General features: G+C 45.3%; 1 protein-coding gene across 1 annotated transcript in view; it reads left to right on the top strand.

Moving 5' to 3' along the window:
- The first annotated feature begins 212 nt into the window (after positions 1–212).
- USP53 (ubiquitin specific peptidase 53) overlaps positions 213–16,693 on the top strand; it is a 60,172-nt gene continuing 43,691 nt past the window's right edge. Inside the window, exons 1-2 of the mRNA XM_056565847.1 lie at positions 213–1,266; positions 12,073–12,165. Of these exons, the coding sequence (XP_056421822.1) occupies positions 1,120–1,266; positions 12,073–12,165 (240 nt within the window). The 5' untranslated portion in view covers positions 213–1,119. The remainder of the gene's footprint in view (positions 1,267–12,072; positions 12,166–16,693) is intronic.

The raw sequence follows: 16,693 nt of genomic DNA on the forward strand, positions 1-16,693 counted from the left end.
ACTGTACCCTAAACCCTACCATGTTTTTTGGTCCGGGTGAAAAACCATATTAAACCATATCCATTTTTTTTTTTAAACATACATACAGAACCGTATGTGCGTACAGTTCCATCCGGTTTTCACCATACGGTTTTTTACTTTTGCACAGTTTTTTTCTTGGAATTTCAATCAAACTTCAATTAACAGTATACAGGTTGAAATTTGTACACACGTTTTGATACAGTTTAGTCAGGTTTTGAGGAATCCGTTTTTAATCAAAAACCTGATACAGGAACTGTATAGCGAAAACGTGGTGTACATGCACCCTAAGCCGAAGTGTGACTGGTCGACCACAAGAAGGAAGAGGATCACTGCGGAGGACGGAGCGGCAGGATGTAAGTCTATTTTGTTTTTTATATGCTGGGCACGTTTCGAGAAAAAAATCCTATATCCCGGAGTTCTCCTTTAATGCAAACTGAACGAGCAAAAGTTTGTGAAAATAAAGGATTGACCACTACAGTATATTCATTGCCATCTGGTCCATTGGCATGAGCCTTGTATGGAGGTGTACCCATGCTTCTGTGCTCGGGGAGGGCCATACATAACCTTCCCTAGGAGCCGTTTTTTCTCACAGACCACACCCCCCACCTGCCCTGCCTGTCAGACGGCCAACGAGATCTGCGCTCACCGCACGCCCCGCCCTCGCACGTCACGCACAGGTGAGCTCCCGGAAAAAGAAAACAAGAAAACACAAGGGGCGGTGTCACGTGCTGCGCGCATCCCACGGACCCGCTGAACGTTCTGCAAGACACGGGCGAAGAGGAGAACGGGCTCCAGCCGCGGGTGACAGACGGGTGGACGCTGCTGGTGGATTCCACGAGCTCCTCCTATAGCTTCCTGAAACCAGAGAGCGGCTCCTCCTCCCTCGCACGGCGGCCGCCTCCTTCCACACGTCTCCCCAGCTCTCTCTCATCTCTGTACAGAAGTGAGCGGCCCCGGACTACATAACACGTGTACTGCCACCGGGAGAAAATGGAGCTTTCCCGGACGCTAGGGGACGGAGCGACACCTGTGTGAGAGGAGCCGTGCGTGAACCTACCTGCTGTGCCTTGTGTAAGCGCTCCTACCCGCCGGACGGACATGGCCTGGGTGAAACTATTCCGCCGCCAGGCGGGGGGGAACCTGGGAAAGGTCTATCAACCGGGCAGTATGCTCTCCTTAGCGCCCACTAAAGGCCTCTTCAATGAACCCGGCCAGAACAGCTGCTTCCTGAACAGCGCCGTGCAAGTAAGTGGCTACATGTGTGTGCGTCACCTGAGGGGTCTGTGCACACCTGTGTATATATGATGCTGGTCACCTGAGGGGTCTGTGCACACCTGTGTGTGGATACATGATGCTGGTCACCTGAGGGGTCTGTGCACACCTGTGTATACATGATGCTGGTCACCTGAGGGGTCTGTGCACACCTGTGTATACATGTGTGTGCGTCACCTGAGGGGTCTGTGCACACCTGTGTATACATGATGCTGGTCACCTGAGGGGTCTGTGCACACCTGTGTATACATGATGCTGGTCACCTGAGGGGTCTGTGCACACCTGTGTATACATGATGCTGGTCACCTGAGGGGTCTGTGCACACCTGTGTATACATGATGCTGGTCACCTGAGGGGTCTGTGCACACCTGTGTATACATGATGCTGGTCACCTGAGGGGTCTGTGCACACCTGTGTATACATGATGCTGGTCACCTGAGGGGTCTGTGCACACCTGTGTATACATGATGCTGGTCACCTGAGGGGTCTGTGCACACCTGTGTGTATATACATGATGCTGGTCACCTGAGGGGTCTGTGCACACCTGTGTGTATATACATGATGCTGGTCACCTGAGGGGTCTGTGCACACCTGTGTGTATATACATGATGCTGGTCACCTGAGGGGTCTGTGCACACCTGTGTATACATGATGCTGGTCACCTGAGGGGTCTGTGCACACCTGTGTATATACATGATGCTGGTCACCTGAGGGGGTCTGTGCACACCTGTGTATATACATGATGCTGGTCACCTGAGGGGTCTGTGCACACCTGTGTATACATGATGCTGGTCACCTGAGGGGTCTGTGCACACCTGTGTATATATGATGCTGGTCACCTGAGGGGTCTGTGCACACCTGTGTATACATGATGCTGGTCACCTGAGGGGTCTGTGCACACCTGTGTATACATGATGCTGGTCACCTGAGGGGTCTGTGCACACCTGTGTATACATGATGCTGGTCACCTGAGGGGTCTGTGCACACCTGTGTATATATGATGCTGGTCACCTGAGGGGTCTGTGCACACCTGTGTATACATGATGCTGGTCACCTGAGGGGTCTGTGCACACCTGTGTATATATGATGCTGGTCACCTGAGGGGTCTGTGCACACCTGTGTATATATGATGCTGGTCACCTGAGGGGTCTGTGCACACCTGTGGATACATGATGCTGGTCACCTGAGGGGTCTGTGCACACCTGTGGATACATGATGCTGGTCACCTGAGGGGTCTGTGCACACCTGTGGATACATGATGCTGGTCACCTGAGGGGTCTGTGCACACCTGTGGATACATGATGCTGGTCACCTGAGGGGTCTGTGCACACCTGTGGATACATGATGCTGGTCACCTGAGGGGTCTGTGCACACCTGTGTATATACATGATGCTGGTCACCTGAGGGGTCTGTGCACACCTGTGTTTATACATGATGCTGGTCACCTGAGGGGTCTGTGCACACCTGTGGATACATGATGCTGGTCACCTGAGGGGTCTGTGCATACCTGTGGATACATGATGCTGGTCACCTGAGGGGTCTGTGCACACCTGTGTGGATACATGATGCTGGTCACCTGAGGGGTCTGTGCACACCTGTGTATATACATGATGCTGGTCACCTGAGGGGTCTGTGCACACCTGTGTATATACATGATGCTGGTCACCTGAGGGGTCTGTGCACACCTGTGTATATACATGATGCTGGTCACCTGAGGGGTCTGTGCACACCTGTGTATATACATGATGCTGGTCACCTGAGGGGTCTGTGCACACCTGTGTATATACATGATGCTGGTCACCTGAGGGGTCTGTGCACACCTGTGTATATACATGATGCTGGTCACCTGAGGGGTCTGTGCACACCTGTGTATATACATGATGCTGGTCACCTGAGGGGTCTGTGCACACCTGTGTATATACATGATGCTGGTCACCTGAGGGGTCTGTGCACACCTGTGTATATACATGATGCTGGTCACCTGAGGGGTCTGTGCACACCTGTGTATATACATGATGCTGGTCACCTGAGGGGTCTGTGCACACCTGTGTATATACATGATGCTGGTCACCTGAGGGGTCTGTGCACACCTGTGGATATACATGATGCTGGTCACCTGAGGGGTCTGTGCACACCTGTGGATATACATGATGCTGGTCACCTGAGGGGTCTGTGCACACCTGTGGATATACATGATGCTGGTCACCTGAGGGGTCTGTGCACACCTGTGGATATACATGATGCTGGTCACCTGAGGGGTCTGTGCACACCTGTGGATATACATGATGCTGGTCACCTGAGGGGTCTGTGCACACCTGTGGATATACATGATGCTGGTCACCTGAGGGGTCTGTGCACACCTGTGGATATACATGATGCTGGTCGCCCGAGGGGTCTGTGCACACCTGTGGATATACATGATGCTGGTCGCCCGAGGGGGTCTGTGCACACCTGTGCATATACATGATGCTGGTCGCCCGAGGGGGTCTGTGCACACCTGTGTATATACATGATGCTGGTCGCCCGAGGGGGTCTGTGCACACCTGTGCATATACATGATGCTGGTCGCCCGAGGGGGTCTGTGCACACCTGTGTATATACATGATGCTGGTCGCCCGAGGGGGTCTGTGCACACCTGTGCATATACATGATGCTGGTCGCCCGAGGGGGTCTGTGCACACCTGTGTATATACATGATGCTGGTCGCCCGAGGGGGTCTGTGCACACCTGTGTGTGGATACATGGGGAGATTTATCAAATCTTGTGCAGAGGAAAACTTGCCCAGTTGCCCATAGCAACCAATCAACTTGCTGCTTTCATTTTTAGGAAGGCCAGTGAAAAATGAAAGTGATCTGATTGGTTGCTATGGGCAACTGGGAAACTTTAACTTTGCACAGGTTTTGCTAAATCTCATGATGCCGGATGTAGTACGTACCTGCCCGTGTGTACACGATGCCGGATGTAGTACGTACCTGCCCGTGTGTACACGATGCCGGATGTAGTACGTACCTGCCCGTGTGTACACGATGCCGGATGTAGTACGTACCTGATCGTGTGTACATGATGCCGGATGTAGTACGTACCTGCCCGTGTGTACACGATGCCGGATGTAGTACGTACCTGCCCGTGTGTACACGATGCCGGATGTAGTACGTACCTGCCCGTGTGTACACGATGCCGGATGTAGTACGTACCTGCCCGTGTGTACACGATGCCGGATGTAGTACGTACCTGCCCGTGTGTACACGATGCCGGATGTAGTATGTACCGGGTGTTATGATGCTGGTTGTCAATGTTCTTTACAGAGAAATAGTTGTGTACCTGATGAAGGGTTGTATACACCTGTATGGCATGTTATCAATGACATGTGAGTGTAGGTACATGATGATGGTTGAGGCACATGTACCTGTGCTTAGCTGTCACTTCAGTGTGTAGTAGTGTATACCTTACCTGAGGCTTGTGATCTGTACAATTCCCTCCTCTATCTGGGTGTATGTGTGCTGTGGCTGCTATCCGAGAGCTTTTACTGTCCATGAATCTGGACATGACTGGCTCCACATACACCGCATATACTAGGGCTGGATGCTGTGTCTATATGTCTGTTCTGCTGTTATTGGTTACCAGGATTTGTTACATTGAATGCTTAGCTTTTGTAATTCTGTAATATTGAACATTTGTGCTAATAAATATCGCGCAGACACTGCTGCTATTTGTGTTCAGGGTCATATGGTAAATTGTAGGTTTCATGCTTTTGTTTAGCTTATGTTTATTCTACTACAATACACAAATATAACAGATGTGCCTGTGTGTACAAGACAGAAACCGGGACCTGAAATGGCACACTTTCTCCATATTGTTGAGCTGACCAGAAGCATCCGGGATAAGTGTGGGTAATCCTGTGAATAATTTATATGGCCACAGTGCTGCAGCTTTTCCTATCTTATTGATCTGACATTGCTCTTATGCCTAGTCTTCATTCACTGTTAGCTCCTGTTGCTTGGCTAGTTAATAAATGACCATCGCTGGGCAATGCTGTCTGCATGACAAATTACAGTGAAACTCTATTAGCCGTCACTTGTTTTCCTGAAGATTAGTGAGGAAACATACGGGTTTGTGTTACGCTGGCAGGATTGTGTGCCATTTGGCCCAATATTCTGGGGGCAGTTAAGATAGATGTTGGGGTCCGGTGCACCCACTCTAGTGGCTGATCATAAGCAGAGAAAAAGTAAAAGTAGAGTAGTACAAATCTTTTTACAACTAGTCCACACTTTGCTGTTGTTACAAAGTGTTTACTTTTGATCTTGACTGTGGTGAGACAGGACAAACCAGCACGTGACCGTGCACTCTTGTTGGGAATCGAAGCTGTAGTTCTGAAAAAGCCACCTGAAAGTACAGTGATCCCTCAACTTACAATGGCCTCAACATACAATAGTTTCAACATACAATGGTCTTTTCTGGACCATCGTAAGTTGAAACCAGACTCCACATACCATGCCCAGACAGTCCAGATCTGTGAAAAGTGTCAATGGCTGGAAGAACCGCTGGAAGTGAATGGGCATTCACTGGTAAAACCCCTGTATTACTGAAGCGTATGCACTGACTGGTGTCTGGTAGCGCCCCCTACAGTACAGGGAGGTATTACATGTTCTGTACACTTTACCTGTACCAGGGTTAGCTGCTCCTTTGGACACCAGGTAAGGGCGACTCCATGTTACTTTTTTAGGACACTGTGTGTACTGTACACAACCCTGAAGAAGCTCCTGTCTTCTACATAGACCAGTGTTTCCCAAGCAGGGTGCCCCCAGCTGTTGCAAAACTACAACTCCCAGCATGCCCGGACAGCCTTTGGCTGTCCGGAAATGCTGGGAGTTGTAGTTTTGCAACAGCTGGAGGCTCCCTGCTTGGGGAACACTGACATAGACAGTGATTTGCAGCTCCCAGCAGATCTTTCCTACTTTTATATGTAAGGATTTGCTTTATCTAGATTAGATATATACTTAATTTTCTTTCATTCTCACTTTTTCCTATTTTTGGTTGACATTTTGTTGCCTTTAGAACCAATTACCAGGTTTCCATAGAGTTCTGGTCTCAACATACAATGGTCGTCCCAGAAGCAATTAATATTGTAACTTGAGGCACCACTGTATTCCGTTCCTCTACCGTTTGCAAAGTGGGTCAGAGGCTGATCTCTTGTCAGCAGCATGTGTATGACTATAAACCATAGGCTGGCTTTTCTTGTGTGTGTTCATCCTTTTCACAGGTAATGTCATCTCTTTGCGTGTTGCTGCAGTTAGTGATATTTGTGATGCAGGGAATGTGGGTAAATTGGGCACATTGGGGGACATGTATCATTATTTGTGTATGGTAGAAGCAGTTTACCCCTTTTGCCGAATTCTAAATTATGTGCAGAAGCGCTAAATTTAATCAATCAAGCGCAATGAGTTTCATTAATTGCGGGTAAATAGTCATCTCCTCAATCCACTCTTTGACAAAATAGAATTGATGATTTAGAGCATCTTGCTACGTCAAGTCCAAGATGGCTTATATTTTGTTCAAAAAAAGCTACTTGCGGCAAATTTTTGGGTGTAAAGGAAAAGTACGCAGTTAATAAATCCGTGCGTACTATAGATGTTACTCCAAGGTACCCCAAATCGGCCACATCTGGAGGACATGCTCTACCAAAACGTGCGCAAAAAAATGTGCAAAAAAAACGGCTTGCGCAAAATTTGGCTAAAAAAAATACACACAAAACAGGTAAAAACTTTGATACATTTACCCCATTGTTCCTATAAGTCAGTGTTTCCCAACCAGGGTGCCTCCAGATGTTGCAAAACTACAACTTCCAGCATGCCTGGACAGCCTTTGGCTGTCCAGGCATTCTGGGAGTTGTAGTTTTGTAACACCTGGAGGCCCCCTGGTTGGTAAGCATTGCTATAAGCTATACCTTATTAAATATGGTGCACTATGTTTTTGTGGCATGACAGCTTTAAGGGTATGTTCACACTGTGGAATCCATCTGGCGGCCGCCAGCGAAAATACTTTGGCGGCAGGACCGCGCGGCACTGCGCCATCACCATTGATGGCTATGCAGTGCTTGCTGAATTCCGCACAAAAAGAGAACATGTTCTTTCTTTGCGCGGAACAATTTCAGCGGCAGAATTGTCTGCCGCTGAAACTCCTCAGTGTAAACGGGTCTCGCAGAAGACCATTCACACTGACCCTTAAGCTGAAAAGTATAAACAAATGCATGTGTCCTCAAGCAGCATAGTCTTATAAAACACACTTATGCAGTTGTTATCTAAATATGATTGCTGTCATAAATAGTCATATAAGGAAGTGATGTAACACTATTGATTTGCTTGAAAAAAGTCCTATTGTCGAACTGAAACGTCACATTATACACTGGCTGAAAAACAGCAATTTTTTTATTCACTGAACTGGAACGCCTCATCTCTGCTTATCTGGATATTGTTGAGTCTTATAAAACGTTACTGTCCGGTAAATGAGTTCTTGAGCAGTTTTCTACATTCAAAACTGCTAGTATAGAATGACAGAATGGGTCTCTGTGCACTACTGACCAAGTATGATTCACCATAACACAATAAGTATACATCCCCTAATACTAAAAGCCTATGAATAAAACTCGTACAAATTTTATCCTGCAGTTGCATTTCTGTCCATCCCCCTACCTTGCAGAACAAATTTAGATACATTGGAATAATAATATAATGGGGGGGGGGGGGGGAAATGAACCTTCCCTTTTATGAAGGTGTGAATACAATAACTGGACAAAGCGACCTGTTGTATTAATTCAGAGCCGTTCTGAATGCGTAAATGAGTCTGCTTTTTACTTTTAGAAAGTTTAAGGCCCCGTTCACACTACGGAATTGCCGCGGAATTTCCGGGCGGAATTCCGCGGTGTGAACTTTAACATTAGTGTGGACGGGTCTCCGCGAGACCCGTTCACACTGTGTAATTTCAGCGGCGGACATTTCCGCCGCTGAAAGTGTTCCGCGCAAAGAAAGAACATGTTCATTCTTTTGGCGGATTCCGCGAGCGGACCATAGACGTCAATGGTGACGGCTCAGTGCCCCGCGGCCCTAGCGCCGAAGTAACTTTGGCGGCCGCCAGGCGGAATCTCCTCGCGAAATTCAGCCGCGAGAATTCCGTAGTGTGAACGGAGCCATATACTACAAATATCTGGATCATTGCTGGAAGATTACTGATCTGAAAGGTTACTGTTCTTTAAAACTGCAGATAAAAGCCACCAAGGGACCTTTTAAAAGAAGGAAGGAAATGCTTTTGAACTCCAATTCACTCAGAAATACATTTCCTTTATGGGATTAGAGACAAAATAGTCGTCTTAATGAAAGTGCTTGGTCCTTGTAAGAAAGCACAGAATATAATGAAACTGATTCACATTATAAACTCTGTGGCCTTTCTTATTTTTTTTTGTGTGAATGGTCTTTCAAAGTTGTTCACCAAGCTGCCTCCAGAACTGGTTTTTGTAACTGGAATGTTAAAGGGAAGACCTATCTGTCCTAGTAAATACTTGTGTTCCCATAGACTAAAAACAATCTGGGGCATCTTTTCTTGACATTCACGCTGCGGCTAGTTTCATATTGGCAGGATCCCATTTTTGGGTTCATTACTGTCGCAAGTCCCTGCCCGACTGTGTTTCGTATGACCTGATCAGAATGCTGTTATTTCAACAGAGATGAGCATAGGACTTTTCCAATGTCTCCATCTCTGCAATTTTAAGGCCTTCTGGTCCCTGCTGCTCTGGGCTTTCTCTGATGTGTTGACACTGCAGGAAATGCTAAGCGGTGGGACCAAGAGACCTTGCAATGGCAGTGGAGGGAATTTCAGGTGGTGCATATTTTTTCTTTTTATGCACCCTGGCTGACCGATTAAGAATTTTCTAATGCTGGAATATACATGTAAGAATACAGAACAAAGGCCTGGATTTATATAGGAAACTTTGAGATGCTGCAAAAGGATATGATGTGATTTAGTGGCCCTAGTGCAGTGAAGGGTTCTCTTTTAAAGGGAATCTGTCAGCTGTAGATCAAACTCAGAGCTGTCATCTCCATACTTGCCCTTACCTCTCGGCCACTCTTTTAGTGATTTAAGACCTGTACATGAATCATGGAGGGTCTGGGAGGGGAGGACAAGGGATGAGGCATGCCAGGCTGTTTCATCTGAGCACTTAGCCCTGCCTCCTTGACACTTGGCTAAGAAATATGAACAATCAGCTCAAGTAAAGGTGCACTTTGCTTTTACGCCCTAACAGCTATCCAATGGTGTCGAAAGCTCTTAGCAGCAAATACAACTGACAGATTCCCTCTAAATCTAGTGCACTAAACTGCCCAATTCACTGGTTGGTTTCCATTGCTTAAAGGGGTATTCCAGGAATTTTTTGACATACTACATGGGCTGTAAAGTTAGTGATGTTCATAATATAGTGTCTCTTATTTTTAACAGCATACAAAATTACTCATGTCTCAGGATTTCCCAGGTCGCAGTTTGTGGACACGTGACATCACTAGTCAGGTGATCAAAGGGAGCCTGTCCTGCTTCAATTTTGCAACACCTGTAGACCCCTAGTTAGAAAACACTGTTTCAATGGGTGGAGTGGCTGATGTGTGGGAGGAAGGAAAGTGACCTCAAACTTTTAAGCATGGAACTGTGGGATGTGTAGTTTAGAGAACAAAGTCCAACAGGAAATACCCAGTTCTGGCAGGTAAGAACTAAAATCACCTTATGGTGGATGATAACCCCTTTAAGTAAAGACTACTTGTGCTAGTGATCTGTGAGAATTCAGGCAGCAGCACCTCCACTAAGCATTTTGCTAGAATTCCCTTAAATGGGCACTCTCATTTAAAATTATTTTTCTATTGCACTCCATGGTAAATAAAAAAAAAAAAAAAATCTAATGTACTTTGTTAAAAAAATAAATAAATAAATGTTTTCAGTTTAAAAAAGCTGCCACTAGGTGTCTCCCTACTTGTCTAGAGCACATTTAACCCATTATTTGCACAGACTTCGGACTCCTGCTGGCCTGCCTGGCAGAAGTCCAAAACCATGCAGTCTGGAGTGCTGAGGAGGGATATTTGGTGCAGCCTTAGCCAATCTTAGCTCATCTCACACACACAACTGCTCTGGGCTGTGTGTAGCAGAGTGAGGAATGAAGTTCTCCCCTGTATGGCTTCAGATGTTGTCATGCCTGCTGGTTAATGTGTATTTTCTGCTCAGTCTGTCAGATTAAGAGCAATATCAAGGTAGTAAACAAAAAATAATTAAAATAAAGTCAGGGGGTGGTTTATCATGATGGGGGCAGTGAACTGGGAGGATTATAAAATGTAAACAACAACGTGGTCTCAAATGGAAGGTGGTGCTCAACCCCAAATGCAGTTGTGCATTTATGCTGGGGGAGCAAAACCTGGCATTGTGGTCTGTTGCTAGGGGCAATCCCCAGTAAAAAAAAAAATGCATACGGTGGGGGATGTCTGCAGCAGACTACAAGTGCCACAACGGCATCCTACACCAGATAAACGGTGTGGATGTGTAACAATTAGAATACAGTAATTTAGGTGCATTACTGTGGTAGATGTAAACAATGACATTGGCTATCCCTCAACACTGATGTTAAAACTGAGACATTAGCCAATATATCCTTATATGAAGGACATACCTGAGCCCGCACACCAACGCCAAGAAGTGGCACAGGACCTAACACTAACCTACCTGTGCATGATAAGCAAAACCAGGGGCCAGTGGGCAATTACAGCAGCATTAGGTCCGACTCACTCCCAGGTTACCTCCAGTGTGGCTGGGCACACATACATTGGAAGGAGGGAGGCAGACTATAAGCCCCACAAAAGTTGGCAGATATGTTGCCAGCCTCATATAAGGATATATAAGGCTAATGTCTCAATTTTAACATCCATTTTGAAGGTTAGCCGATTATAAAATTTAACAAGCTCATGAGGTTCTCTTTAACTTTATGTACTTCTCAATCACCTTGTTGTGACAGCTGATACTGTAACTCATAACCCTCCACCCCAAAAAATCACCCCCATAGGACTTTAAAGAATGAGGACTGGAATCTGACATGTATCGTGGCTTCACATTTCTGTTGCAGTAGTTTTGGTAAACCGCCCTAGTGTCTCTTCACAGTGCGGTTTTGATACTGTAGCTATGTGGCTGTAGATTCCATTGTCATTATGTCACATGTCACAGCCAGATCTGTATCTCATCTCTGTAACTATTAATTTGCTTGCACCAGTTATGTAAAATGTTACATCATTTTAATGCCGATTTTATCTGTATAACTTATGCAGTGTCATCTCATTTTAAAATAGGCTTGTCACTAAAGTTAGCTGTTATAGTCAAATTCAGCCTTTTGATAAATTAACATGATAACATGACTACATAGATTGAGAAAACAAGTGTGTTCAGAGTAAATCCTTTAGTTATTTGGGCCATATGGTAAGTGGTATAACCCTGTCCAATTGTGCACCCCCCCTTCCACCACCCATTCCCCCAGGACAATTGTGGCAAACTGGGGGCACCTAGCATGAACAGTGGTAAGAAATGAAATGTTCTTGTTCTCTAGATAGTACGGCTTCAAGTTTGGTCTTAGAGGAGATCACATCTAAGCATAGTCTCACTTGGTCTATTAGTGTGTGTGTGTTCAGCCGCCTTGTATATAAGCTATAGATCCCCCCTCTGAGCATTTCCATGTCAGCTTATTTTGCTATTCTATATATCTTACAGGTTTTGTGGCAATTGGACATCTTTCGGCGCAGTTTACGTGGGCTGACTGGACATGTGTGTCTAGGAGAAGCATGCATATTTTGTGCTTTAAAGGTAAGCAATTATTACATTTGAATTACCATCTTGATGGCATGCCTCCACTGTTATGTTGTGCTCCCCGTTCATGGTTTTTATGCAGTTAGAAATGAAAGCCAGGAACAGATGTAAAAAAAAATAAAAAAAAAGTCTAGTCTTGGGAAAGACCTGTCTAGAGGATCAGATTGCTTCTTTATTTTTGAAAAGCCCTCTGAAAGATGAAAGCCATCTGATTGGTTGCTATGGACAACTCTTCCTCTGGACAGGTTTTGATCTCCATCTTGGTCTTTTTGTTTTGTACATGCCATACATAGTTTGTAAGGTTGAAAAAAGACCAGAGTCCATCCAGTTCAATCTATATCCCTAATGAGTCCTACTGAGTTGATCCAGAGAAAGGCAAAAAACCCTCATACTAGAGATAAATATTACTTCCAGACTCCAAATATGGCATCAGAATAAATCCCTGAATCACATTCTGTCCCTATGAATCTAGTGTATATATATAACCAGCGATATTACTCTCCAAAAATGCATCCTGACCCCTTTTGAACTTAAAAAATTTTTTTTTTTTTTTTTAGTTCACCATGACCACCTCCTCAGGCAGAGAATTCCATAGTCTCACTGCTCTTACAGTAGAGAACCCCTGTCTGTGCTGGTGTAGAAACCTTCTTTCCTCAAGACGTAGATGATGCCCCTTTTTTTTTTTTTATAAAGTCCTGGGTATAAAGAGATCATGGGAGAGATCTCTGTATTGCCCCTGATATATTTATAGTTATTAGGTGACCCCTAAGCCTTCTTTTTTCTAAACTAAATAACCCCAATTCTGATCTTTTTGGGTACTGTGGTCCTCCCATTCCCTGTATTACCCTGGTTGCATGTCTTTGAACTCTCTCCAGCTCCACTATATCTATCTTGTACACTGATGCCCAGTACTGCACATAGTATTCTGTGTGTGGTCTGACTAGGGATTTGTACAGCGGTAGAATTATTTCCTTGTCATGGACATCTATGCCTCTATTGATGCACCCCATGATTTTACTTGTCTTGGCAGCAGCTGCCCGACACTGGTCACTACAGCTAAATTTACTATTAACTAAGACTCCCAAGTCCTTTTCCACCTCAGTCGTCCTAAGTGTGCTCCCATTTAATACATAATCCAAGCGTGGATGTTTCCTCCCCATGTGCATAACCTTTAAATGTATCAGTGTTGAACCTCATCTGCCACTTCCCAGCCCAAACTTTCAACCTATCCAGATCCATTTGTAACAGTGCACTGTCCTCTATTGTGTTTACTGCTTGACAGAGTTTAGTATCGTCTGCAAAGATTGCTACTTTACTATTCAACCCAAGGTCATTAATAAATATATCAAATAGAACAGGACCAAAGACTGACCCCTGTGGTACCCCACTAGTAAGTCACCCAATCAGAATAAGTACCATTAATAACCACCCTCTGTTTCCTATCACTGAGCCAATTACTTGCACACATTCTCCCCCAGTCCAATCCTTCTCATTTTATGCACCAACCTTTTTAGGGATCGATTTTGGACGTTATCGGTATCAGCAATTACCTTGCCGATAATCCAATAATGCACCGCCCCGGCCAGAGACCGCCGCCGCTGCCCCATTGCCTCCCCCATCCCCGGTTTTATAATTACCTGTTCCCTGGGCCTGTGGTCCACGCTACTTCTGGCTCCTGTGGCGTCCTGTGTTACGCTGTGAGCTGCGCAATGACGAGTGATGTCCTCAATGCGACGTCACCGTCAGTGCGCACAGTGACAGCTCAGGAGGACGCCGCCGGAGCCAGAAGAAGCGCGAACCCCGGGAACAGGTAATTATAAAACCGGGACTGGGGGAGGCAATGGGGCAGCGGCGGCGGCGATTTCTGGCTGGGGCGGTGCGGTGGGGAGTGCGGTGCCGGGGTGGGAGGTGATGGTGATAGGACTCAGGATGACCCCAGGACAGGCAGTGGGAGAGAAGCGGGTGGTGGCGGCGGTCTCTGGCACCGCGAAATCCGCTGCAGTAGATTGATTTAAAGTGCCCGGATAAATAGCCGATAACTTATGCCGGAATATCGGTATAAGTTATCGGCCCTAACCTCCAGAGTATCGGTAACGGCCCTAAAAAATCGATATCAGTCGATCCCTACAACCTTTTATGTGGCACCGTATCAAATGCTTTTGGAAAAATCCAGATATACGACATCCAGCGATTGCCCCTGGTCCAGTCTGGAGCTCACCTCCTCATAAAAGCTGATCAGGTTAGTTTGACAGGACCGATCCCTCATAAAGCCATGTTGATATGGAGTAATACATTTATTTTTATCAGGATACTCCAAAATATCATCCCTTAGAAAATCCTCAAACAATTTACATACAACAGAGGTTAAACTAACAGGCCTAGAATTCCTGTGGTCTCCTTTTGACCCCTTTTTATATATTTGCACCACATTTGCCATGCTGCCAGTCCTGGGGACCAGTCCCTGTTACTATAGAGTCCCTGAATATTAAAAATAGGGATCTGTCTATTACATTACTTAAAGGAGTAGTCCGGTGCACACTTTTTTCATTTTATCCAGTCCGGGCTGCAAAATAAAAGAAAACACACTTTATCTTACCTGCCAACGAGCCCCCGGAGCTCCGGTACAGGTGTTCGGTCCCCGGGCTGTATTCTTCTTACTACCTGTTAGCCCGGCACGTCACACGGAGCTTCAGCCTATCACTGGCCGCGGCGGGACATCGCTGCGGCCGGTGATAGGCTGAAGCTCCGTGTGACGTGCCGGGCGAACAGGTAGTAAGAAGAATACAGCCCGGGGACCGAACAACTGTACCGGAGCTCCGGGGGCTCGTTGGCAGGTAAGATAAAGTGTGTTTTATTTTGCAGCCCGGACGCGATATAATGAAAAAAGTGTGCACCGGACTACTCCTTTAATTCCTTTAGAACACGGGGGTGAATGCGATCTGGACCTGGCGATTTGTCTATTTTGATGTTTTGTAGGCAGCACTGTACTTCTTCCTGGGTTAGACAGGTGACCTGTACTGGGGAGTTTACCTTATCTCGCTGTATTTCACCTGGCATTTCATTTTCCTCTGTGAATACAGTGGAGAAGAATTTGTTTAATTGCTTTTTCCTTATCCCAATCTATAATTTCTTCCTCATCATTTGTTAAAGGGCCAACACTTTCATTTTTGACCTTTTTGCTATTTATATAGTTAAAGAACATTTTGGGGTTAGTTTTAATCTTTGTCAATGAGTCTTTCGGCCTCTATTTTTGCGGCTTTTATCTGTTTTTTACATATTTTACATTTTTCTCTATAGCTTTTTAATGCTTCTTCACTGCCATCCTGTTTTAGTAGTTTAAATGCTTTATTTTTGTCATTTATTGCCCCCTTTTTTATTCATCCATATTGGTTTTCTTTTATTCCTGACCCTTTTATTCCCATAAGGTATAAACATCTTACAGTGAGAATTTAAAATATTCTTAAGTCTCCCATTTAGTGTCGGTATTCTTGTTTTTGAGGACATTATCCCAATTTGTTGTTAAGGGCTTCTCTGAGTTGATCAAACTTTGCCTTCCTAAAGTTCATTGTTTTTGTGGCACTCTGCGAGGTTTCCTTATTGAAGAACACGTTATAATGTGTCATATTATGATCACTATTTCCTAGGTGTCCTTCTACCTGCACATTAGTTACTGTCAGGTCTGTTGGTTAATATGAAGTCCAGTAGGGCGCCCCCTCTTGTCGGGCCCTGCACCATTTGGGACAGATAATTGTCTTTAGCTATAGTCAGAAACCGGTTTCCTTTGAGATTCACAGGTCTCGTCTCCCACTTTATATCAGGATAGTTAGTCCCCCATTATCACCTCATTCTGATTGGCTTCCTTGTTTATTTGCCTCAGTAATTGATCTTCTGCCTCTTCCATTATGTTTGGTGGCTTATAGCAGACCCCTATCAAATTGTTTTTATTTTTATCTCCATATATCTCTACCCATAATGCCTCCACATTATCGTTTCCCACCCATATATCCTCCCGCAGTGCGGCCTTGAGACTAGACTTTTTATGAAGAAAAACTCCTTCCCCTTTCCGTTTTGTCCAATTATTCCTGAATAGACTATAACCCGGTATGTTGACCGCCCAGTAACAGCTATCGTCCAACCAAGTCTTTGTTATACCCACCATGTCATAATCCTCCTCAGACATCAACCACTCCAGTTCCTCTGTTTTATTGGACAGACTTCTAGCATTAGTCAACATGCAATTTAACCCCTTAAGGACCCAGTCAATTTTCAGTGTAGGACCCGGCCAATTTTTGCACATCTGACCACTGTCACTTTAAGCATTAATAACTCTGGGATGCTTTTACCTTTCATTCTGATTCAGTGATTGTTTTTTCATGACATATTCTACTTTTTTAGTGGTAAAATGTTGTCAATACTTGCATCATTTCTTGGTAAAAAATTGGAAATTTAGAATTTTTTTTACTTTGAAGCTCTCTGCTTATAAGGAAAATGAATATTCCAAAAAAATTATATATTGATGCACATA

This window comes from Hyla sarda, chromosome 1 (genome assembly GCF_029499605.1).
Source record: "Hyla sarda isolate aHylSar1 chromosome 1, aHylSar1.hap1, whole genome shotgun sequence".
NCBI classification, from domain to species: domain Eukaryota; kingdom Metazoa; phylum Chordata; class Amphibia; order Anura; family Hylidae; genus Hyla; species Hyla sarda.